The sequence below is a fragment of the Polyodon spathula genome, chromosome 20 (genome assembly GCF_017654505.1).
Source record: "Polyodon spathula isolate WHYD16114869_AA chromosome 20, ASM1765450v1, whole genome shotgun sequence".
NCBI lineage: Eukaryota > Metazoa > Chordata > Actinopteri > Acipenseriformes > Polyodontidae > Polyodon > Polyodon spathula.
The window spans coordinates 24,292,630-24,319,149 of record NC_054553.1 but is presented as its reverse complement, the minus strand read 5'-3'; the positions used below and the strand labels follow the sequence as shown (position 1 = coordinate 24,319,149).

Here is a 26,520-nt window from a genome sequence, read left to right as displayed (position 1 = left end):
CATGGTATAACACAATGTCTTGCCTCTGATACTATGTTTACATTAAAAGAAACAGACAATGACAGTTAAAACTAATATTAAAAAGTTGTAGTCTTGGGATGCAGAACAAAATAGCCATACTAGGGACACATTTACATGCCAATTTTCAATGTTCAAACACTACCAATAAAAAAAAAAAACTTACACGATTGCTTTATTCTAGGTCGTTAAACATAGTTTGTCAGTTACTGATTGTGTTTGCAGCACACAGGTCTTACCTCAAAAGTCTCCACCTCTGTAAGGAAGCCATCCATCCCAGTGAAGACCATCACAGAGCTGAAATCCCACTCTCTCACCTCCTCTCCACGCTTGTAATATTCGCCCAGGCTTCCTCTGTTTTCTTCATAAGTCTGTCTGAAGAGCTGCAGGATATCCAGTGTCTGGAGCACCTTGTTCAAACTCTCCTGATTTTCACCTTTCAGAATATCCTCTGTGTTCAGACAGGCACGGGCCTGCCAAAGCATGGAAAAGACATTAACAGACAGGTTTTGCAATCCAAATGAGATTGTATGCAGAAATATCATCTAGCCATTGCCAATGTACAGTTTAATATAGGCAATAAACCTAATAAACCTCGGTATTCTATTGCAAAACATAACAACCAGTGTTTACATAGCTGTCTAAGAGTTCAGATCTGGATTGTGGGTTCAAGCACAGAGCACATTTATTTTTAGAAGTCAAATGCTTCATACTATGCATAGTTTAGCTTAAAAGTTCCATTATACCGCATTTATCTCAGAGTAAATTAGTAAATGATAACTTCAAATGTATGTGTGACATCGCTATGAAAGTGTAGTGCACACCAATTGGCTGTTTAATACCATGTCCCTGAACCTTAACAGATTTAACATCAATTAAACATGTATCTTTGCCATGCAACGCTTAGTGGAACCTGTCCTAGGTGCATTTCCAAGTCCAGTTTAAATCTGAAAGCCTGAAACAGTTCTGAACTACCTGTTGTATTAGAAGGTTGCAAGTCTCCAGGTGCAGCACTATGATTCTGGATGGAGTGTTGTTGTATTTAGAGTTTGCCCACACTAGACACACCAGATGCATCAGTGGGCAAATCATAGGCTTGGCTTCATTGAACTCCACATTCTCAATATCGTCAAAATGCTGTAAAGGGTTTAAGTGCAGGTTTATGTTACTGGTTTAACTAGAGGATAATCTGTTATTTAAAGAGTAAGTAGAGTCAAATTGCATTTTCCTTTCTCTTTTTTGTACTGTGCCCTTTCATTTTTATGATCTTTGCAATCATTTTGAGTGGTTCTTATTGCAGTTTCTAAAATACTGTGCACTATAATAAGTCTCTCGTTAAGGTACTATGATCTCTAGTTGGTCCTATCACTTAATATAAAGATAAGTTAGATCTAGCCCATGTTACATATGTGTCTATATTAAAAAGCACATACACCTCTAGAGCACTGTTGTGTATTGAAAAATAAATAAAAATGAGAGTAAACTCAAGCTAAAGATTGTTCTAGCCATGTTTCACCACATTTGGATAAGCGAGTCTCTAGATATTTGGAAAACTCTTGACCAAATTAGTAGCATTGTGCTTGAAGAAGTCGTCAACGGCAACTACATCCCGGAACGTGGCTATGAATGCTGGGTAATAGCTGGTATCCATTCTTTCCAACAGCTGACCCATCTTTGCTACCTCTGTGGAGCTCAGCTGGTCATAAATACAGTCCAGTTCGGCATATCTAAAAAATATATACTCATGGTAGTAGCGGCAAAGAATTAGAATCACAAAAAATAAATATTACAGGAAACGTACTGAACACAGGACATAGTACTTGTAAAATACCTAAAGAAAGATAATGAGAATTTCTGTTTTAATTCTTAGTTTAAAGAACAGTAACTTGACTGCTTTGAAATTAGGTATTGGATCTCATTAGAGCTAGCCTGGTCTTTTTTATAAATAAAAACAGAAAATATCAGGGTGAAGGAGGTTATGGAAATGAACATTAGAGATGAACCTGTTTCTTGAAATTGTTTGCAACAAGTACATTATGATAGTTAAACCCATATCCCTGTCATGGCTACATCATGATAACGTAGATCACCATGACCTACAATATTAACAGCCTATCATAGTCTTTTGCATAGTTATATTTAAAATGCTTCTCAAGATATGACCTTCAATAGCTAAGAAAAGCAGGTGTCACTGGTCTAGATTATAGCATCGTACACAGTATTCCATCTAGATTTAAGCAAGTGATTCCCAAGACATATGCTTTATTAGCAAAACTATTCACAAGCTGGAATTGGGGTACGTAACCTAAATAGACATTTTGAACACACCTTAATAAGACAGAGACACAATTCCAGGCCAGATGCTAAAAATATAAGTGTGACATACTTATTGTATAGTACCTGGATTCTGTTCTAAATTGACCATGTAGTGTTTTATATTTTTTCACCCTGTGAAGCGCTCTGTGACAATTCTATTGCGAAGGGCGGTATGATAAATAAGGATTGATGGATTGATTGATATCTCTGCCAGCAAGGATATGCATCGCACAGTGATAATAACAGCCACAAGAAAGTGTTCAGTCCGATTTTAAAGAAAACCTTTTTTTGCAATAGTTCGCGTTTTACTGTAAACAAACCCAAGAGAAATGACCCTGTATTTTCAAAAACCCATTTTGACAAATTAAAATCAAGTTTACTGTCACATAATGTGTTCTCAGTTTTCAAAGAACTGTTTTTGAACCCTCAAAAAAAAAAGTCCTTAAAAACATTCCTTAAAGCAGTCCTAAAAGCTTTGTGAATAGGGCCCTTAGATCCCATTTACTGACCTGTTTTTCAGGAACTCCAGCTCCACTTGAGGAGTAGGGTTTCATACTTCAAAGAGTTGCTCAGAAGAATCCCTCTTCACAACCCCTCTGATCTGGTGGCTCGATTCAGTCACAATGGACTCAATAGAGTGTATGATGGTTTTGTCAACTAATTCTCCGCTGCATGGACAAAATACAAAACAAGACAGACAAATCATTTTCCAATGCAATTGAATGAGATGCTGCAGTCAATTGAAGACCATTGTATTAAAAGTTCAAAAGGGTGCTTAAGTAGCACTGTGTTATCAGTTGTGTAACAGTTATTTTAATTTCACAAAAAAAAAAATGGTGCAATTTAAATTTTGGTTTTAATACATTGTTAAATCTGCCCAAATCAGCCAGCTATAGCCTTTATTAGCTTACCCAATAACAATCTTGACATTATTAATATGCGAGACATATTACTGTTTTATGGGTATGCATCCCAGCGGGGCATAATAAGCATATTAGGCTTACAAAAGAATCTAGCAAAAAATGCAAATGCATGTAAATACCAGGTTTCATCTCAGTCATCAAACTCATAACAGTACTGTGGTAAAATGCTAAAAGTTTTCTTAATATAGCCTGAACCACTCCATTGTTTTTTTTTTCTAGTTTGGATAAAATAAATAAATAACTTTGAAAACACCCCCTTTCATTTTACTGCGTCTCACTGTATCTCCAAATATTACATATAACATCTTTGGAATTTTCACCAACTCCAGTGAGGAATTAAAACAGTTCATTCAGTCAGTAACAATTTCCACCCAGCCCCGGATTTCACATGGAACACATCAGAAACAAGCAAGAGTATATCTTCAGACATTCCCATCACTGTTTTGAATTCCACCACAGTCTACTACAAACCAACTGATTCACATTCATATCTACAGCATGACTCCTCACACCCTAAGGCTTGGCGTAAATCTATTCCCTATTCACAACTGCTTAGACTCAGATGTATTTGCAGGGACGATCCAGATTTCTTCTCCAAAAGCAAGGAAATGTATGTTTGTGTGTGTGTGTGTGTGTGTGTGTGTGTGTGTGTGTGTGCATTTTGGAAATTATGGCTTTCTGGACAAGAAGCTAAATCCCACATTTCAAACATTTCAAATATAAATAGAAAAAAAAAATGCTTTATATAATAACAACATACAGCACAGCTGATAAAATCTCTCTGGTCCTCACTTACCACCAGAAAGATACAGACAATTGTGCAAATAAATTTTACAATTTTACAACAAGCCTACAGCGCCTATTTTTAAGACTCCCCCCTTGATGTAATATAGAAGAAACAAGAATATCAGAGAATATGTGGGTACACAATGCTATTAATCCTTCTGGGGAATCTTTGAAAAGGTACATATCCATGTAATACACCACAGCATAATACCTGTAAATACATTCATTCTGAAACATTCATGAACATTTTACAATACCTCTAAAGCAATAGGCTACTGCATTATCTGCAAGAAATGCGACAAATTGTATACTGGAGAAACTAAAGTGTTTAGCAGCATTTCCAGTAGCCCATCACTTCAACAGTGGTGCTCACACTGCTGAAGGCATCATAGTCTGTGTGATCTATCAGTGCTATGGAACAAGAGTTTAACTTCAAACTGGGAACTTTGGAACCTCAGGGAATGAACACTACTACCACTACTAATAATAATAATGGACACCATCCAGCGAATTATTGTATAATTACAATTCTTGAATAACAACAAGTGTATTGTACTGTGTTTACTTTTCTTTTTAAACAGCTGAAGAAGGGTTTTTGCCCAAAACGTCCAGAAAATAAGTTTTTAAAATGTTTTTGTGAACATTTTTTTTAAAAACCTCTCATATGCCTTCAATTTTGTACACTGCAATTATATTATATATATATATATATATATATATATATACATACATACATACATACATACATACATAGACACACACACACACATACATATACATTATATCAGTTATAATGTAGCAAAATTAGTTTTTACACTTCAACATTGTTACTTGTAACCTCCACAAATATTACCTACAGGATTTAAAAGTACCGCAAAAAGCCATGTGCTGTCAGCAATTAATTGTTTGTTTTGGAAACTGAGCGATTGAAACTTTATGATCCAGTTTTAAAGTACCGATATGAACCGTTTTCACAAATTAGTTACAATGTGACAGTTATGTTGTTATACATTGTTCTAACGTACACAATGAAGTTACACGTGCATTAAAGTATAAAACGTTGTAAAACACAGGTGCAAAGCAACGCTCCCTTATGCACTACACTATCTGCCGTGTGACGTTTTCACGTTGAAAATGCATCTTACCTCCTCCACGAGGGATGAAAACTGCTCCAGGGTCATAAGGCAGATCCCTGAACACCAAATTACTTTTAATCGAGTAGGAGCAAGGGCATCTTTGGACTTTTGCACGAAGTAAACAGCTTTATTTGAACTACTTGCTGGAAATTCAGCAGAGGTGGTCAATTGCCCAGCCTCGCTCAGTGGCACTAATTAATCAGTTCTATCTTTAAAAAAAGGCTTGAGTTTCATAGTTTTAAACACATTATCTTCTTTGAAAGCGTCCTGTTGTCTGTAGTCGGTATATCCCTCATTTTTAGACGCGTGTGTTTCCGGAGCAGATATTTCAGTAACAATGTTAAACGGAGGATCTAAACCCAGGTACTTAGGCTGTTTGCTTTAATGAAGTCGCTGTTGCTTCAGGGACAACTACGCTATGACCCAGACCCAGTTTTTTTTTTTTTTTTTTTTTTTCTTCTCTCTTCTTACAGGTGGTTGTTGCTACATTCTTTGGTAACTAATTGGACGTTCTTGCGTCACTAAACATGATCCAAGGCGGAGTTAAGTTAAATATTCAACTATGAATGTACAAAAGATTCTCTTAGATTTTTAGAAGCGTTGCTTAAGTCTTTTTTTTGTTTGTTTTTTGCCTGTGATAAGCAGCGGTATGTATGGCAGTTGGTACAATATATAACATAATAATAGTGTAACATAATAATGATAATGCTTTCTCTTGGAGCTGATTAAGTGGGTCCAAAAAGAACTCTATTTTCTATTCTATTATTTTAGATAGTTTATTGTCTGCACTCCTAAATCAGACTATTTGCTTTTATTGTTGCCAAATGAAAATCAGGGTTTTAGGTTTTAGGACATGAGTTCAGGTTCATATGTACTTTGCTTAGTCTAATTAAGCTGCATTTCCTCATTAAGTCAAAGTATAGCAGGCTTTTTGCCCACCAAGGTAAACTCATCTCTACTTTCCACAGTCTAGAATGCTTATTATGCATACAAAACATTCCTGTGTGAAAGCGTTGTGAATAGTGCCCTGCATCTCAGGATAGATCCATTCAAAACACACAAGGCTAAAACATTACACAATGTGTCATTTCAGGTCTAGTCATGGTGAACAGGAACTTATAATGTTAATCAACATGCAGACTTAATCATTCATGTGAGCAGGTCATGGGCAACATACTTGTAGTCCAGCAGATGCCTTCCATGAAAAGTATACAGACAAGGTAAGACTATCATCAACACTGTATGTGGTCCTGTCCAGCTATCTACCTTAACCTGCAACTAAGTGACAACCAGTTGTGCATGGCTGACGCATCTAACTGTACATTTGTAAGAAGTTAAAACACAAAAAGGTCAGAAGCTAAAATGTTAGAAAAATGTTTTTCCTTTACCATTATCTTACTGAAGTTCCGAATGGTTTTACCCAAATTAATCAATTGGTAAATGTGTACATGGATTTATAAACATCGGAGTGCCTCTTTCCTAATATAACCTTTTGGAAGTAAAGGGATTCAAACACAGTGTGGCTATTCATTTTATTTCAGGTCACTGCAGCCACAGAGAAACTTATGTCAATTTGACCAATATTAAACAGACATGTTTGGAAATTTAAGATCAGGTGCAAGTATGTGCACAGTTTAAAGGCTCTTATTTGTTGTGCAATACAAAATTACTGAAGATAAAACAGGCCTTTACATGTATCAGTACAGTGTCTCCAACACAATAACCATATGTATAATCAGCGATAACACTGATTGGTTATTTATAGTCTTACCTCAATGACTGAGCGTGAACCTAAGGAATGGAAGTTCTGGAAATAATGTATTTGATAGTTGTACATACAAACCAATTTCCTCTTGCATATAGTATTTAAACTCAAAGAATATGCAATAGGAGGAAAAATCAAATTAGCTTTATTAACAAAGCAAAACAGCAAACTTAAAACACTACCATTTCTATGTACAAAAAAAAAATCATTTAATTTTCTGTATCTCATCATGTATTTTACTGGTGCACTGGCAGGTTTACATGCAGGATAGATTACACGATATAGGGAGTTTTATGTGTCAATGTGGCATATAAAGAGATGTAAGAAGCTACCCATCATGTTTATAAACTGTTAAAAAGCAACATATGAAGCAATAATGTAGCCAATGTGCTGAATACACATGCCACTATCACTGAGATGACTTTAGTTTAAATCCTAGAGGCCATGAGAGGATTGTCTTGAAAACCAGTCCACTTATAGAAATTACTAAACAATTAAAAGGATAACAGTGGATATGAAGAGAACTGCCAGATCCTGGTATATTGTTTAACTTGTTTGGACTGGCTGCGTTCATTTCAATTATTGTTATTTGGTATGTTATGCCATCTTCTTGATCAGGTCTCCATTGTAAAGAGATGTTAATAGTACTTAAAACCTTAAGCTGCTAAACCTTCAACAGTGCATAAAATCAAAGAGTCATGCAGTCCATTGTCTTTCTTCCTTCCTTCTCCCTAGATAGCTTCCAGTTTTTTGCTCTCCCCTTCTGGGTGTGGTTGTTCCAGCTCTTGCTTGTTACTGCCAGGGGTTGGGTCCTCAGTTCCTGCAGTTTTGTTCACAGATAGCTGGGCCTGCGTACCATTCATGCGGCCAGAGTCTAACACATCTAAACTGGCCTCTTTCATCTGTTTCAGCTCCCGCTTCTCTCGCCTTTCCACCATTTCCTCAATCTCTTCTGCAAACAGCGCTTTCAACGGCAGGATCAGTTTAGGTATGGCTCCAAAGTCACCAAACCGAATCTAATACAAGCAGAACTGTATATCAGAGTAATTAAAACAACTGCTAATTACTTTCTGAACAGCTACGTTACATACTTTAATTTCTGTCAAATGCACCTCAGACTCAGGAACCCGGTTTGAAAGATATATCCTTTATTTACATGTAAGTAAGCCAACATTTGGGTTAAAATAGTTTAATCACAACGTGTCAGGCATACATAAGGATGTTGAATAACAACAGATATATGTAAAAAGTTTAAGATGCTTCCAAGTTTCTAAGATGCATAGAAGCTTTTATTAACCAGACTGAAGCAAGGACTCATGCATAAGGTCATCATTATCCAGGTTCCAATACACTCAGAACACATTTGCCAAGGAATGTCCATACCAAACATTTTTACATAAATGGACACGATTATCAAGAAAAAGCTTTCATAAGAAAATAACAGCAATGAAACACAATCAGATTGAGTCTCTTCCATTCGTGAAGGGTATAACGTTTGGAAATGTCCTGTAATGCCCATCAGAAACGTATGGGTCACTCCAGCTCAAGGGGACTAAAGGGTCGTTAATCAACCTCTTTCAACAATTATGGAAAAGGGTTATAAAAAAGGTAATCAAAATGGACATTCTTATAACCTTCAGGCACTTTGTCACCACGTGAGGCACCACGAAGCTCTTTACTTGCAAGACGACACCTGCTTAAGCACCATCTTTTCAATCACTAGGTTTATGTGTCAACCACAAATAAAGGAAACCCCTCCCAAGAACATGGTCCACTGGATCAGGAATTACCTTATTTTATGCTGAATAATTTTACAATGTCCTGCAAAAATAAATCGTTAACTCATCTTTTCACAAATGATTTAAAAAAAAAATTGCCAAGATTGCTTTGGGGTATAAAATAGACCACTATAGCTAGCACTTGATTACATTTCTAACAACAGTCCCCCAGTATAATAATCTGTTGGCCAATTTCCAATTTGATCTGCAGCATCAGGGATATGGGACCTTTATAAATTAATTCTCTGCACACAGAATACATTTATAAAATATTTAAAACGGGCTTATTCAGCAAAATGCCAGGTAGCAAATCTGATTTTTATTAAACTTAAAATTGTTTTGAAGAACTTTATTGTAGAAGGTATTGCCTTGAACACCAACCCTGTTAACTTGCTCCCTCTGTTGACAAATAGTTGAGTAAGAGATTCTGAAAATAGGGCATTGCTGTCTGGTAACTGACTGTTGGGCAGGCTTGAAAGTAAACAGCTCGCAGATAGAGCCTCCTGGTCAAGTGACTTTCTGAACTACAGTACCTAAGGCAGTTCCATGGGTTAAAAGGGAGTGTGAAAGACAGGAGAGGTTACGAGGCAGCCACCAACCTACTACAGAAGGCTCTCTTATAACATACCTCTGCACTACATAAATAACACCTGTTGAACCACATTACTGTCTTTCACTTAATTTCTGCGCATTTCTTGCATTATTTAGGTAATGTGAACCACTAATGATGTGGTGGATCGCTCGGGTTACATTTGTTACTAATATTTTGTATTAAAAAAAGCACAACCTATGGTCAGAAATAGAAGTGAGCAGCCAACAAGAAAATACTTTTTAACTTTGTGTAAACAACTGTTGGGCCAGAGGGAAATACCTCCTATTTGATGTTGTCTTCCCTATTATTATCTAACAGAGCCTTGAGGCAGGGCTGAGGTCCTGCACAGGTAAACAGTGTGGTGGGTTTTTTTGGGTTTTTTTTTTTGTAATTTGATTTTTACGTTTGAAAAAAGTATGTGCTAAATATGGCAGAGCTAGGGTTAGGATCCCCTCCCTACTAAAACATGTGTGTTATGTGGCCAGGTGCCAATTAATTAATTGATGATCAATTAGACCTGGAGCTGGAAAGCCAGCAGACCGGGATAATTAATACCTTCAAATAGATTTAGTTTAGGGGATATTTTTCCCATCAGTATAATGAGAGATGTGTCGGTGTAAAAGGTTCCTGGGGCGGGGCCTTCTTTAAGGTGTAAGCAGCACCTGGACAGTTTTGTTCAGCTTTTGCTCATTTAACCACAAAGCAAAACGAAGTGTGTAAACTACAAGCAGATTACACTCACCCTCATGTGGTCAAAAGCTATTCCAACCTTGTCATTGAAATCTGCATTGAAGAGGGGGATTTTAGCATATCTCTGATTAAAATGGTTCAGCATGATGAACTTGGCATTCATTTCCATTCCGATGCCAATGGCCTGAGAGGTAGTGCTACAAAGAGAGACACATTTTTTGTTATATTTTTATTTAAACACTTACTTTACCACACAAAGCTAGATAAAAAATATGCACTTTTCATAAATTGTGTTTCGATATTTCACTGTCAACTTGGACTAGGTAATTTGAATATGTGTGGCACGAAGTCCACAATATTAATATTAGTTTCATGCCTTGATTTCTGTAATTATTTCCTTTATTTTTTTCTTTTTGACTGCTACAGGCCGACACTACTTGTAAGCTCTCTGCTTTACTGCCTAATCATGAAAGATGATAATTTAAGTTGTATATACTTTAATATATTGGGTTTCAAGTGGGTAGTCATTCTGTAATTACAACTAGGAATACATCATATAAATATGTCACACACAAAAATACCTAAACTGAAGCCATGCTTCTACCACTTTCTGAAAAACACGATGATGTTCTCTGATGCTTTCTCGTGTATTGCCAGTATAATGTACTGGTTACACCTCAGCTCTTTCATCGAGGGTTTACCTGTGTTTTTTTTCAGTAGCCTCATCTTCCATACCATCCTCCAGTGTAGCTTCGTGAATAAGCAACATGGCATCCTTTCCTGCAGCACACAAGGGCACAAATACATAAGGAGCTCCATCTCTGTGCACAGACAGAACCTTGCCTCAATATATACTGAGGCACATTAACATACATTAACAAAAGAAATTTCTGAATGGATATGCAAACAGTCATCCCTGCCTTTCTGAGAGTGGAGAAAGTGAGCTTGAATGCGTTGGCGTGATAAGGTCCCAACCACTGCAATATAATCCGCATGTTGGTAACATACTTCCTCACCTTTAACGGCTATGAATAACCACATGCAGTAGACTCTTGCTAATCCAAATCGGTTGGGACTGGACCCAATTTCAATCAGTTAAAACATTCATATTAACATGATATGTTCAAACACAGAATTGTGACAGTGAAGTTTCTTCAGTTGATGATAGGAAAAATATGAATTTGGATTACAGGTCAATTAGGACTACTGGGATTCAGATTACAGAGAGTCAACATGCGTATCTGGCCACCATCACTATATCCTCGTTGCCACGGAGACATAACCCCTATGAAAGGGAGGTCCAACAAATAATCCAGTCAGTTTTTCTGGATCCATTTTGAATGAATTGGAGTTGCCATTTGTTTCTTTATTAAAGTTACCTATTTTTGAGGACAATTCTCTTATGTTTTTTTGATAGGCCAAGAAAACAAATTAACACAAAAACATAATTATATTCCAAAAGTGTGTCTGGCAGTGTCCTTTTAATTTGTGTGTGGAAAAAAAAAGATAGTTTCTTTACTATACAAAGCATTTACTAACCCAGCTGTACCAGAGCATCGCAAGGCATCGTCTCTCCAGAAAAGACGATTTTCCAACCAGAACGGTGGGTTAAAGAGCATGCAAAGGCGTTCTTACAGTGACGAACCACACTGGTCTGGAACTAAGAGCACAAGGTAAAATCAGGACAAGGAAATGAGTCAAAGTTTTTTTTTTAAACAAGAACATGCCATATCAGCGTCAATAGCCAAGGTGGCACGACTCCTTATGATGAATCTCAGAGGAGTCATTGGCTTTGAGGGGCAGATCCTCGTGACACATCAGGTTTTTGTCTTGGATAGAGAAGCACAACTGAAAGCCTACAATCAGGACTGTCTGAAAGTTCATTAGACTTTGACAGAGACTTGCAACATATATTAAATAGATGCCATGGATTCTATATGTGTAACAACTTAATAATCAGTAATGTAAGCCAAGGATAGCCCACTTACACAAAGCGTGTTACATTTCTTTTTTTGTTTGCATCCAACTCCAGTACTGTACCAGAAAAGATTGAGAACCTGCCAAAGAATGCCAGACATAGAAAAGTGAATATCTAAAAAAAAAATAGTTACCTTTTCCAAATCTAACTTCTTAAGCAGGGACTGTATGAAGATCTTGGTTTTGTACTTGGGATCATCAGCTCCCTCTGTGAGGAAAGTGACTGGAATGATGCTGAAAGAAATCAAGATATCACACTGAAGAGCAAGATGGTGCAACATATAAAATGCTTGCAATGTGGACGCTATTGTTGTCTAAAGGCATCCTCAGTGCATACTCACTTGATATGGCTGAGGATTCCCTGGCAGTGATCGTGGTACTGGTTTAACCACGTCATGATCTGAAGTGGAGCCACTAGAAGAACTGGTGTGAAGGGCAATCCTAGGGAATTCTAAGGGGACAACGATAAATGCAGAGGATAAGAAACAAGTCTTGAATATGTGCTTATACTTATATTAACTACAAATCTCAGAATATGTTATTTATTTCCTGCTTAATATCCAATTGTGTGTATTCTTCATCATTCTCTATAATTGTTTCTGATATAGATCATGATTTGCCATGCCTATTGTTGCAGCAAATCTACACCAGGTTAGATGCTTAGAAACAAAACCCACTAGAGGTGTGTAGTTATAATTTCTGCCCCCTCTGAGACTTTGTATAGAACATTTTATCTACTAACTCACAGGCCAGAATTGCAGACAGGTTCAAATCACTGTTGCACACTCCTAGCGGTCATTTCTAAAATTGCCTTACTTCAGAAATTCAGCTTTTAGGAGTCTTTACAGAAGCACCATTGTAATTATAAATGGCATTACTTAAATAGCCAGATGATCTATGCAGAAACAGTAACCAAGTTATATGGAACAGGCATAACATGATTATAAACACACATGTAATTAAACATTCAGAAGTGTAGATGGTAGATGTCCTGGTTTATTAATTTGGATTTATTAAACATCCAATCCTTTCCAATATTTTTATTGAGTCAAGGTCTCTTGGCGCCCTTAACGAGCACCAAACCATTTTTGGGACCATTAGACGGTAAAAGTGAAATTACAATGAACAAAAAAAACAAAAACAAAAAAATATCAGCAGGCATATACAAAGAATTAGACACAAATCAACTGGATACTTACCAAAGCTCTCTCCCTCTGTAATAGTACATTTAACAGGCCCTAAGCAGAATGAAAGAAAAGAAAAATATCATACAGTTATTCAATATCACACAAATATCAAGGCAGTTATTGCAGTAAAGAGTCAAACTAAAAAACTACCATCAATTGTTCTTAAGACGTAACCTGATTTCTCTTGGCAAACAATTTAAAGCTTCAAGCATAAGTATTTTATAAATAATAAACTTAAGGCCAACTTGGTATGAGTATGACATATCGAAGTTATCTTAATTATATTTCACAGTGTATCAGTTTGTGTTTCAGTTCATATAACCTGGTGACTTTTTAAAAACTCAAACAGTGATCAATGATCTAGACAGCACTCAGAACTGGGCAGACACATGGCAAATGACACTTAATAGAGAAAAGTGTATGGTACTGCACGCAGGCAATACAAATGTAGATTATAAATACCATATGGGAGATACTGAAATTGAAGAAGGAATCTATGAAAAAGCCCTAGGAGTTTATGTTGACTCATGTAATGTCTTCATCGAGACAATGTGGGGAAGCTATATAAAAAAAAAAGGCCAACAAAATGCTCGGACATATAGTGAAAAGTGTTGAATTTAAATCAAGGGAAGTAATGTTAAAACTTTACTATTAGTATTAGTAAGACCACATCTAGAATATTATGTTCAGTTCTGGTCACCTCGCTACAAAAAGGATATTGCAGCTCTAGAAAGAGTGCAATGAAGAGCGACCAGAATTATTCCATGTTTAAAAGGCATGTCATATGCAGACAGGCTAAAATAATTGAATCTATTCAGTCTTGAACAAAGAAGACTACGTGGCAACCCGATTCAGGCATTCAAAATTCTAAAAGGTATTGACAATGTCGAACCAAGGGACTTTTTCGACCTGCAAAAAGAAACAAGTACCAGGGGTCACAAATGGAGATTAGATAAAGGAGCATTCAGAACAGAAAACAGGAGGCACTTTTTTACACAGAGAATTGTAGGAGTCTGGAACCAACTCCCCAGTAATGTTGTTGAAGCTGACATCCTGGGATCCTTCAAGAAGCTGCTTGATGAGATACTGGGAACAATAAGCTACTAACAACCAAACGAGCAAGTCTGGCCGAATGGCCTCCTCTCGTTTGTAAACTGTGTTATGTTCTTAAGTTCATCTGCTACATCTGAGCAAGAAACATAGAATTTAATGTGGTACTGGGTGTTGCAGAGGTAGGCTGATTGTTACACTCTGGTATACCAGCTGAACTTAAAATGCCACAACAAGAATACATTTGTGATACTTCTTAACTATACCAAAGTTAATATCAAGCTTTTTGACAAATATTAATTATGTACTGAAAGAAACATATTGATATTTAATTTTTATATAGTGAAATACAGAGGGAAAGGTGTTTAGCTTATCTAGAATCAAAGCTGTACCATAAAAAAATAACAATTTGAATACATACTGTGTGATGATCCGCGTGCATATGCGAAATGAAAATTGCCGACAAATTACTCAGGACCTCATCTACATTGTTGCCATAGTGATGGCACAGCTGTCCAAAAGTGCCTTCGCCACAGTCCAGCAGCACAGACTGAGTAAGGCTAAGGAGAAGAAAGTGGTCAAAAATACTGCAATACTTTTAATACTTGCTGTTTCTCATTTTCACGTAAGGAAAGATACTTTACCCAACTGTCAATATTGCATATTCCAAACTACATAATCTCAAACATACTTGGACGTGCATACTCGCTAAAATCACTGGCCTTGCAAGGACATTGTTACTACAAAAGTTCACAAAAATGACAGTGTATCACTCATGAACATTACAGTCTAAAACTATGGTTTTGTTCGTTACAATGTTCTTGCTCCCAGTTTGCAAAATGTCCTAGGTTTTCAGCCAACCAGCTAATGAACAGAATGTACCTAGAAAGTAAACAAACAAAACAAAACAAAAAACAAAATAAAGATGTATTTGTAACTGCCAGCTGAGTGAATGTCTAATTTTGGTAAAAAGGCATTTCATTACAGGACAGTGTTATTTTAGACAATTTCTACACAGACTATTCAAACATTCAGATAAAAGGTTAGATTCTCTGGATAGTTACAGATTTTGATAAAGACTGTTTTTAAAAAGCCCCTTAATCAAGTTTGAATTTATTTATTTATTTATTTTTTATAAACTAAACTTGGAGTTACAAAGAAAACAGTTTTCATAAATGAAATCTGCTAGTTCTATTGACTGCTTATTGTTTTTAGCAGATTTGTATTTCGCAAGCAGGGTTTATTCTGTATACATTTTACGTACTTTGAGTATTGCTATATTGTATTCCTTTATCCTTGCTAGTAAAACCAGCACAAAAAATAATAATCAAGAGGCCACAAAATGTGCAAATGTTTATTTTATAACTTTCCACCACACACTGCAGTTTAATTTTTAAAACACATCTTACCTGATGTTCAGCAGTGTTGAGCTGACATTCCGAATCGTCATAGGGAGGGCAGATCCAGTGCCAAGAAACACCACTTCTGGATACCGGTCAGCTTCCCTGAGGAAACACCAACATGTAGCGTGTTTTACACAGGGAACATGAAGAACAACTGAACAGGTAGGTTTCCTAGGGAAACACAGGGATCTTGAAATTCTGAAAAACATGCCGTTACATTTTGTCCACAACAGCTACTAATATTTCTATCAGTCTTTCAACACTTTAGATACAGGTCTGGCAAGGATACCTCTACTCAAAGCTGCAACCCACTCTAACATAATTGGAAAAATAACTTATTTCTCAGTGCAGGTGGTCTATTCCTCCGACAGCCGCTAGATTCTCAAAGCTTTTTACTTTTATAACCTTTTATAGGCGCTGCCTATATAATGCATGATCAACTCATTTTGAAAACTTTGATTGAAAGGCAATCAGGTGGCTTCAACGTGTGTTGATCGTACATGACTAAGGATGCGTGGTTAGGGTATATATTGTCATCAGCAAGATGTTTTCAAGAAAATGCACCAAATAAAGTCACCAAACTAAAAGATACTTTATTATAACAGCACATGCATTGTGTCTACTTCAATTGTGATGCAAATTTTATAAGGGGCTGTTGTATAAGTGTACGGCTATAATTACACATTTAGCAATAAGACTGCATGAATATTTCCATAGTCTGATTGGCTTTTTGCTGCTGCTGTGTAAAAACTGAACATCTATCTGTGCTACGATTACCTGAAACAACCTTGTGTGTTTAATCTAAGATAACTGAGCCCTGCAGCATGTTTAAGGTTGGTAAGAGAGTAACTGTGTAATCCGCCAGCTGCCAACCTTGCAGTTCTCAATCATCTCAACCACTGCACATAAAGATTGATTTACTTTAAACCAACTTTCTAAAAATGAAACAGTATTTTCAGACTACCGGTCTGCTGTTTTATCCACTCCCGTTTAATGGTTTAAAAGATGAATTACCAGATAAAACTGGGATCTGTTGCCAGGGACTGTTTACACTCCTCCACTCTTTCCAGGAATCCAGGAAGCTCGGTCGCTTCTTTAATAAACTTGCGGGAGTCGCTCAAAGGAACTGCATCTCTGCAAATTGCAAAATCAACTTTTAATAACCTCTGCACTTGTCACAAAACTAGTGACAGCATTTAGTTCGTGTTTACAGAAGCTACTGAAAGTATTTCCAAATTGTTTACATCAGTGTTTCATTAACTCTTGTGTTTTTGAAGAGGGGTGGGAAATGTTTAACTAAAAAAGTTTTACCAAGCACCTACGTGATAAAATTCAAGGTAGCTTAACTATTTCAGCACTAAGTAACTTTATATAGTTTGATACTTTCGGTGTCTTATACTCAGGGAAGAAAATAAGACTCCCATTGCATAGCAGTTTGATCCATGCCTGGTTTTACTGAAATGAGTGACACTGCTATGCAGTTTTTGAATCTTATTTCCATTCCTGCTTTACTAAAAACAAACAAAAATGGACACAAATATATTAGCTTAGTTTACTTGCCTGATATTCTATAACTGTTGAAAACACTTTGTAAATCTTATTACTGTACAAGACCAGGGGCTCTAATCTAAAAAAAAAAAAAAAAAAATTTTTTTTTTTGTGTTTTGGGGGAAAAAAAACAACAAGCATAATGCAGTATTTCATGAAATGTTACTTTTAAAGTGGTTTGGTGTTTATTCTGTTTTCAATCACTCGTAGTTCTTTGAATTTGAAATTATTTATTTATTTATTTATGTATTATTTTTAACGACATGTCATGTCTAATACTGGATATATAGACTGACCTTTGCCACTCAAACTTGGGCCTCAGCTGATACTTGAGCAGACACTCCCCCCAGACACTGGGCACATGCAGGGCAGCCTGTTTCTCCTGAAATAAAAGTAAACCCTGCATTAGTCTCTGATTTTCAAAGATGCCTTTGGGTTTCAGATTCAGTCCTAGAAGCAACAAGATTATCACTGCTTATAAACTGATTAATCAAAATTAATATTTTGATACAATAAATATTAAAGACTAAACAAACACCGACAACATCCCAATATTACACTTTCTGTAAAATACACTATGTCAGAAACTGCCACCAATCTTCAGTGCATGACTCAGCACAGGTCCACAACTCAAAATGTGAACAGTGGTACCTTTGTTTCACAGTTCCTCAGTGCTGGAAAGATCTCTGGGTGAATAAGGTTGAGTTGGGTCTGAATCTTGTGACTCCGAATGTTATGGATTGTGTGTACATGTTCATTTAAAATCAGGTGTTCAGTAGTAGGTCCAAACCTGCAGTCAAAACCCCAAGATGACGTCAAAGACAAATCTAAGACTGCACATTAAAAATAATAAAGTAGTATAAAATAATTACAATTTGAGACAATTGAGAAAATCATAGAATACAGCCATGTACTAACTTAGATTAACTCTAGATTAATCAAGCTGGGTTTTTTCCTTGGTTGATTGATTTACTGACTTAGGCATTAACATTACTATATACAATAAAAATACATTGAAATGAGGTCCATGCAAAATCAAGTTTATAGATTTCAGGACAGCGGTATTAAGATCCGCCACAGTTCAGATCATTAAAATAGAGCCAGAACGCCTTTCAATTCTACAGAAAAAATTTCTGTAGCAAAAAATGGCATGTTTAGAAAGGTGCCCAATTGTGCTTACTGTACCTCTCCTTCCACTCCTTATATCTGTCAATTTGCAAAATCGATTCTGGTGTCATATGGACAACTAAGGATGCAGGGTCTTCCACTCCTCCAGCATGGTACCTGAAAAACAGTGCAACAAAACAGTAGAGGTAGCAAACTGAATTCAAGCATAAATTCCTACAGTTTAGTGCACTGCAGCTAGTGTGCATATATAATGTGAAAACACTCTTGCATGACAGTGGAGACTGCAGTCCAAGGATTACACTCAAGTTAGTCCTTTCAAAAGCAAGTAGCAACTGTGTACTATTTTTTTTTACAACACCCGTATCCCCACCCCCCCACCCGATCCTTGAGCAAGTCCTGTGCTCAGTGTGGTGACTATTACAAGAGCATATTAGAAAACACTACAAGTCTGTACCTCTTCAGGAGCTCATTGTTACAGACTGCCTCGATGAAGTCTTCATTGGGACACTCCACAACAATGAAGGCAGGACCCGGGTCTGCTGGAGTACAGACCTCTCCAGGTAATATCTGCAATATCAGCAAAACAAACCTCTCTAATAAAAGTAACTGTGGCTCGTTCGGTTCTTCAATTCAGTCGAACCAGTTATATATATATATATATAGTTTGGTAGTAAATATTTATGTTTTTACAGTATTTTGTTTAAATATAGAAGATACAGCATATGTAAATAACTAAGTAACAAATAAATAACAGAAAATGTTTTTGAAGTTCATACAGCAAGTTTTTTTCTTTTTTTTGTAGTATGTTTTGTAATTTATTTTGTGTAACAGAATCATTCTTCAGCAGCTTTTTAATTCAGCCATTTTTATCTTGTTGTTTAGGAGTGGAGGTGGAGGGCGATCCTTTGAAAGGGGGCGGGGCTGACAGTGATGTGCCCAATCACTTGACACACTGAGACTATTGCCTGGTGGTGTAAGGATGTGAGGGCAATAGTTAAATCTATTTTTGCTCCTATGATGAGGTTTTAACCAATCACAGACCAGAATTTCCAAGCGAAATGCCTGTACTTGTACATCTCACCTTACAAACAAAAGCCACCACCAAAGAAAGATCTCTTGTGAAAATTCTTGGACTTCCTCCTTTATTAAAACGATAATAAAAAGATAGTACAAAAAACAAAATATTTTTATACCCATCAAAAAAGTTTATGATTACATATAATTTAAATACTGGTGACACAAAGGGCCATGTGTAGAAATAAATATGCTTTTGTTTGCAGTAACTACAGTGTACAACGCATTGCCTGCTTACCAGGCATGCCAGGTCTCTCTCTCTCCCTGGCGTTGACTAGCTCCTCGCTGTCCTCCAGGTTCCAGCGCTCGGCCTGTGGAGAGCGAGTCTGAGAGCGACACCAAGGGGAGTTGCTGGGGCTGCCTCTCTCTGGGCTGGGGGACATCTTCCGTTTGCTGGGCTTCAGCTGTGCTGCATGGGGCAATGGGATAAAAAAATTAAATAAACTGGCTATGGTGATTTATATAGTCCTAAACTCCTAATAGTACATCCTCAAACACTACTTAAATTGTGTTATCAGATCTCAACCAGGATGAAGAAGCAACAGCCTTTAAAAATATATTGCTCTGAAACTCAGCCTTCATGTTTACATGCAGTTTTCTTTAAGGGTATGAAAGGTATAAATATTTCTCAGTGTTCCAATTTGGCCTTGCGTGACTAGATATCTCGTGCAGATTTGTTAAACTAGGTTTATAATTACTTTATAGGTTCTGTTGAACAGCAAATGCAGCCTTCACTTGGCAACAGCCAAAAAAAAAAAAGGCAAATAAAACATAAACCCAGACATAGCGCTACACAAATACAAAAAAAAAAACAATTGCCAACATTCCAGAAGACAGCTTTGTCCTACCCGTGAATGATTTGCTAAACATTTTTGACTGCATATATATTTACATATTATGCACTAGCTTTAGCAATCTTGATCCTTATGGTAGTCTAGAATAGAGCTAAAATCCAGCACCTTAAGTTAATGATATATATTAAAAAAAAAAAAAAAAAAAAAAAAAAATCCAGTCAAAATGTTTAGTAGAGTACATTTTCAAAATACTGGTAGTAAATCTACAATATGGTTCCTCGTTCCAAAAACGTTGACAAGCACATTCCTCCACTAACCAGCATTTGCTGCATAACAGTAAAAGGGGTAGCCAAACCAAATAAGGCAATGTAGTATTCACACCTGAGAAAAACCTTCTCTCAATAACTATCTTGCCTTTTCTAAACAGTTCTACTAACGTATTTTAGTGTATACAAATTTGTGTGAAAAATGTGTCGTAAGTCATAAAAACACAAAAGACACTTACCAAATATGGGTACTTGATTAACAGTCATGGTATTGTCAGAGTACTGTGGTTCTGTGTAGGGCCGTACAGCTATAAAAAGTAACAAAGACTTTACTTTAAATGAATGCACACAAACCACATTAAAACAGTGTCATACGTTCAACCCAAAAACTACTTTAAAATAAATAAATAAAATAAAATAAGACGTTGCCTATTCTACAATATTTTACAGGCAGTTCAAACAAGAAGCATTTCCAGTATTAATTCACATTATAAAGCCTGGGTAAAAATGGTCGGCAGAGACACAGGCTCTTTATTGGTTATGGGTATTACACACAAATAAGATTGCATTGCCTGTTGAGGAAAACAGTTCGATAAATTAAATTGTGTACCTATTTTGATTTCTTCTAATGGTCCAGAGAAGACTTGGATTGCATTCACATATTTTTCCTTCAAGGATACATACAAGATACAAATAATTAGGCAGGTACAATGGTTTTACCATTAGTCATAACATAAATCACACCATGCCGAGGGGAACTGATAACTACACAGGGGTGCATTCAGGTAATAGGAAATTAACACACAGGTATAGCAATATTGCACAAATATACTTCTCGTTCATTGGGCCCTGTTTTAATGAGATGTGTCTATCTGGAGGGGGTCTCTCTGGGAGCTTAGAATGATCCACAGCTCCTCAAATAAAACAAAACAGTTAAACAACTCAACTCTAACAGTGGAAGCAAAAAAAAAAAAAAAACCTCCTCATACGACCGCTATGATTTCTTAATCTAAAAATCACACTGAAAATTTCTGCCACGTTATTTTCAAAAGTTTTGATATTCTACGTTTTTTTAAAAATGTGCAGGTCAATATGTGGCCACTAGATGGTAGAAGCAGTTGTACATTAGCATTAGGGTTAAAGTATAGGTACTGTTAAATTGTATTTGCTCAGATACATTGATATTTATGTTTCTTTTATTGCACAAAAAAAAAAAAAACATGCCATGTCTAAGAAGTTATAGCATACTACGAAATCCACTACTGTGAAATCTATATATGTACTTACCAGCTGTGGAGGTCCAGAAATAACACACTCAGGAACCCCTGTATCCTTCAGTGTTAATATCATCCCTAAATACAAGGGGCAGGTGTTTAACAATACATTAGTATATAACTGCAACTCAACTTTTTAGAGGTCAGCATCAAGGCACTGTACAATACTCTGAATGGGTGCAAAGTCAAAAACAGAGGCAAAGACATTTTGCATAGGATTTGAAATTCTGAATTCTGCATCCCCATGCATCATAGTCAAATGAAATATTATTCAAATAAGTAAAATTAAAATGTGCTCCAATAGCTAAATTAAAACACTACTTTGATCATCAAAATTTATATTCAGAATTATTATTAAGCTACATCCAGTGTGACCAAGTGATTTGCACACAGAACCAATTTTAAAGCCTTGCTCTTTTGTCAAGTTTTAATCCCTACGCAGACAGAATAATTACTTTCTGTTCAAATTAAAACAGAATGACAGTAGTAACTAACTTCAAGGAGCCATGGAGAGAAACTTTTCATTTGAGGGCTGTTGGCTCAAAATTAAAAAGAATGGTTAGGGTTGGGGGTATCTCATTTTTTTTTTCTCTATTCACTGCATAATCCTACCTGATAATCCTCCAACATTTGACCAACTCATTCTTGTCAAGAAAATGTTATCCAGTCGGGCAGCTTTTAATCTGGGGGAAGAAGGAGTATTCTGAATTAGTAAAAGAAACTTGTACAAAAGTAGCTTTAGCTAAACAAACAAATAAAACAAGTCAGCTTACTTGTGTTCTTGCATCAGTCTTTGAGTGCCTTCTCCACAGTTGAAGAGATACCTGAAAATATATGCTCACAGATGAATAATGGCATAAATTGGCATATAATAATGGCATATTTTAAAATGAATCCCTTCATTTTTTATGCTGGACTCACAGATCGCTTAATATTACCCTGCTTGTAGTCTATATAGAAAGAATTAATAATAATAACAATAATAATAATATAATAATAATAATATATATATATATATATATATATATATATATATATATATATATATAGTGCTTAATATATATATATATAATATATATGGATATATAATATACTAATTATATTATATTTTTACGTGAAAAAATTTTTTTAAACCCCACTTTTTTCTTTATGTGTCAAATTGCGTATAATTTCGAATGTACTGTATAAAAACACATCATGTTAATTTATGAATGCAGTATTTGGATAAATGTTTGGCAACGCTGTTTATTTACCTGTTAAATTCAGAGAAAACGTACAAGGATGGCCCATTATCTCGACTACCAGCACCCACAACCTGCGCATATACAGTGGCAGGTCCGTGCTGGTCCACATTTTTTCTCTGTTCTCGTGTTCTGAGGTGTCTCAGTGTCTCTTTTGGGTGTCTGGATTTTTTCGAGGCGTTTCTCTGATTCCCATCAGACATTTTGCAAAAAGAGTCTGTAGGCAAGAGGCTGTAACAACAACGCTGTTTAATACCAGTACCAGCCACGAAGCATGCCTTAACCTACTGACGTGCTGCATGCGATGTTAATTTTATTAAAGTGATTTTCTTTATAATAAACATTCAGCGAACCAACAGTAACGCCGGCGTGGAGTGAATGTCATATCAACTAATAATAATATTGTTCTGTTCTCTGAATTGGTGACGTTAATGTTTTTTTGTGTGTTTTGTTTTGTTTTTGTTTTTTTTACAGTTTTTTTTGTTTTTTTACAGGTAATTTTGTTTTGTATCAGCGGTGGGCCTGCCTTTATTAAATGCACATAAAAAGTAATATTGTTTTAATCGTGTTCCATTTATTTTGCTTTGACTTTACAGTCCTTAGTTCCAATACCACCGGCCCCGTCCTGTTATCACATGGTCTCTTTCTTGCTATAAAACGTTTCCGGTGCTTTATTATGACATTTTCACTCACAAACTCCACCCATAAAGACTGAAGACAGTGTCCCCGATAAAGGTGTTTAAATTAAACTGAGCTTTAAAAAGCTATAGATACGCCTTTGTGTGTATTTCAAACGAATTATATTTGTCAAAATATATCATTAGCGTGTGTATTTTTTTTTAATAATTACGTATGGAATCGTACCTTACTAATAACTTCATTCTAATCATGAGGTAGCTAGCTTAAATACATGTATTTAGTAATTACATTTCTGTTGCGTATTTATTATTTATTTTAAAAAATGCAGCATTACATATCAAATTTAATACTAGTTCTTAAAAACATAGCAGAGGATGGTTTCGATCCATCGACCTCTGGGTTATGGGCCCAGCACGCTTCCGCTGCGCCACTCTGCTTTGCATACATGTAGCTATTGAAAATTCAAATGTTCTGTAACTTGTATCTGAATGTTACTGAACTTGTATCTGCATCAACTTTATGTACGGTAGGTAACCTTTTTTTGTTGTTGTTTTTCCCAGCACTGTAAACTATAGTGAACGTCGTCTACAACTTAGCATATGAAAAGTGGACGTACCCTTCGAATTTATAACATATTTTATGGTTGACCTATATTTATCCGTGTTGAGTTATTTATGTGCACTGTACTCTAGAACGCATTCCTCCTATTTGTTATCATTGCCGTTTTATCTGGGGTGATACTTCTGGCGAGGCACAGGAGTTCTTGTGAATTCTCAGTCACTTTGCAAGCAGCACAGCCCCGTCCTTTGTGCTGTGTGAGTCACATACCAGGGCAGTAGCCAGCCTTGAAAAATCACCGAGAGACTTACCCATGCATTGTTGCTAAGCAACGTGCTTGCCTCATAGCTGGTCACGGCCTTGCAAACACATATAATTCTGCCAGTAAACAAGTAAGAATCCAAGCTAGCGGTCATAGCGCTCACACAGCACATCACCATAAAAGCATACAACTGTCACATTAACTAACGTGCACGAAGTTGCTCCTTAATTCATCAATACAAAAACGTGGAACTTTTATTTGTTTAATAACATATTAAAAGGAACAGAACCATGTTTTTAGGACGTACTTATTATGTAACAACCTTCTGAAATGTGTACAGCCATGTCGAAAAGTTTTGCATCAGCTTATAGAATTAACAAATGTTGCGCCATAAAGTCGAATGAAACCAGCTGAATAATGTTAAGTTAATACATATTGAATTACATGCCGTTTTGTAGTTTCCCTTTAAAGTAAAACTGACAAATGTGTGACATTTCATGAAACATGAAATACTGTACTACTATTATGGTTTCTGGTAGACTTTTGCAGTCAAATTTTGTAGTGTCTTTGATTGCATGATGTAAAATAAAAGATCAAAATTATGTTCATATAGTTAAAAAAAAAAATCATAAAAGAATAGGTGATGCAAAACGTTTGACCATAGCTGTAAAGTTATTGTATATACAGTGTGGGTGTTGGAGCACACCATATGCTTTAACCTATGTCTTGGCCTTGTCAACTGTAGATAGAAATTATACCAACATTCCTGAATGAAAAGGCAACAGGGCTAAACTTTGACCCATTTCAACAGTGAAAATACATTTAAAATAGTGCACATAAGAACTGAAAAAAACAGTTGACATGAGAACTTAATCTGAATTTATAAGCAGTTGACAGTACTTAAAACAAAGTGTTGCCCTAAAGAAACATAACTGGCCATTCGGGGTCTTTTAAATACAATGTTTAACAGTGAGTCTGGAGGTGACAGAGAATGAAAGCATAATGAATATGTTTTTCAATGCAATATGGTCATATGGTTTTAAATGACAGTTGATTGGCAGTATGTCATTTCTTCTCTTCTGAAGCAAAAGCAATTAATTTTCAATTGATGCTTGTGGAATAGTAAGACCAATTACTCAAAATGTTAAGAGATGAAGTAATGTCTTATATCTAGAGGCTACAGAGATATGCATGAAACATTTCCCTTGCTGAATTGAAATGCTTAATTTGTACTCTAATGTGCATGGAAAGGCGGCCATAGCAACATCCATTAGTCAGTATTCCCTAATTAATGACCACCAAGCCCATCCTGTTACATAAACAGTGGTGGTCCCTATTACCACACCATTAACCAAAACTCTATGAGAAATTCACCTATGAAGCCTTTTATCAGTTTTACTATACAACACATTTTTCAACCATGGCACAGGAGCATGGGCTAATAAATTAAACAGTAGGGAAAACTGCATTTTCACTGAAAGATTTGGTACAGTTCAGATCAATTCAATAGAACCCAGCGGTATTCCTGTGGGTGTGATGAATGTGGGAATTGGGAATTATTTTACCCAGGGGTCCCTCTGCCCCAACAGAGCAGATAAGATAGGGCTCTGAGACAGGGTTAGTGGAGGAGGGGAAACAAAAAGTTATTTTCACATTCTTCAAACTGTTTAACGGATTCGATTTTCTACAGTACCTGCCTTTGTGACCAAAGAAACTGACCGTAGACTTGTCAGCCAGTCCTTGACAATGAAATTGTCTAACTTCAGAAGTTTAATATGGGGAGGATACATTTACAATTAAATCATTGATACCACTGTTTCACTGAATTGTTTTATAATTTATTTAGTACCTTTTCAATGGTACATTTTCTAAAAGGATGTTTTGTTTTTGTCAGATGCACTCAATGTCATGCAAGCCTAGAATGAACTGTCAGTAAATGTAATGTATGGTACTTTTTAATTAAACCAAGGCAAGTGTCAACTAACTTCCTCTAAAATGTCTAGGAGAAATGTGTTTTCCTTGGTCTTATTAATATAATTGATCAAAAGACCATGTTTTAATAATCATTTGGCACACACTGATGGAATGAACTCACAGACTAATTTAATGGGTAAC

The 26,520-nt window shown here is 36.1% G+C and overlaps 1 protein-coding gene, 1 non-coding gene and 1 pseudogene across 2 annotated transcripts; all 3 read right to left on the bottom strand.

Moving 5' to 3' along the window:
* LOC121295925 overlaps window positions 1-5,596 on the bottom strand; it is a 106,974-nt pseudogene extending 101,378 nt beyond the window's left edge.
* Window positions 5,597-7,072: 1,476 nt separating this feature from the next.
* On the bottom strand, window positions 7,073-23,570 carry LOC121295232 (zinc phosphodiesterase ELAC protein 2-like). The gene is made up of 22 exons (XM_041219662.1): window positions 22,959-23,570; window positions 22,479-22,529; window positions 22,318-22,388; window positions 21,719-21,783; window positions 21,042-21,099; window positions 20,671-20,739; window positions 19,610-19,780; window positions 19,379-19,437; window positions 18,752-18,864; window positions 18,355-18,453; window positions 17,821-17,959; window positions 17,466-17,551; window positions 16,636-16,755; window positions 15,628-15,723; window positions 14,640-14,778; window positions 13,181-13,219; window positions 12,323-12,432; window positions 12,116-12,215; window positions 11,544-11,664; window positions 10,706-10,784; window positions 10,057-10,201; window positions 7,073-7,960 (listed from the first exon to the last, which is right to left on the bottom strand). The coding sequence occupies exons 1-22, from the start codon at window positions 23,147-23,149 to the stop codon at window positions 7,676-7,678; spliced, it is 2,406 nt and encodes an 801-aa protein (XP_041075596.1). The 5' UTR covers window positions 23,150-23,570; the 3' UTR covers window positions 7,073-7,675.
* A 380-nt stretch (window positions 23,571-23,950) lies between these two features.
* On the bottom strand, window positions 23,951-24,022 carry trnam-cau. Its single transcript has one exon. It is a non-coding gene; the product is annotated as a tRNA-Met (tRNA).
* Window positions 24,023-26,520: the final 2,498 nt, after the last annotated feature.

What these genes read in the sequence shown, in the direction of transcription:
- LOC121295232 (XM_041219662.1), bottom strand. Translation starts at nt 23,149, where the DNA reads ATGTCTGATGGGAATCAGAGAAACGCCTCGAAAAAATCCAGACACCCA. An exon ending in AGAGAGACCTGGCATGCCTG is followed by an intron (nt 19,438 to 19,609) that starts GTAAGCAGGCAA and finishes GTTTTAATAAAG; the next exon opens with GAGGAAGTCCAAGAATTTTC. An exon ending in TGGTGGCTTTTGTTTGTAAG is followed by an intron (nt 18,865 to 19,378) that starts GTGAGATGTACA and finishes CTGATATTGCAG; the next exon opens with ATATTACCTGGAGAGGTCTG.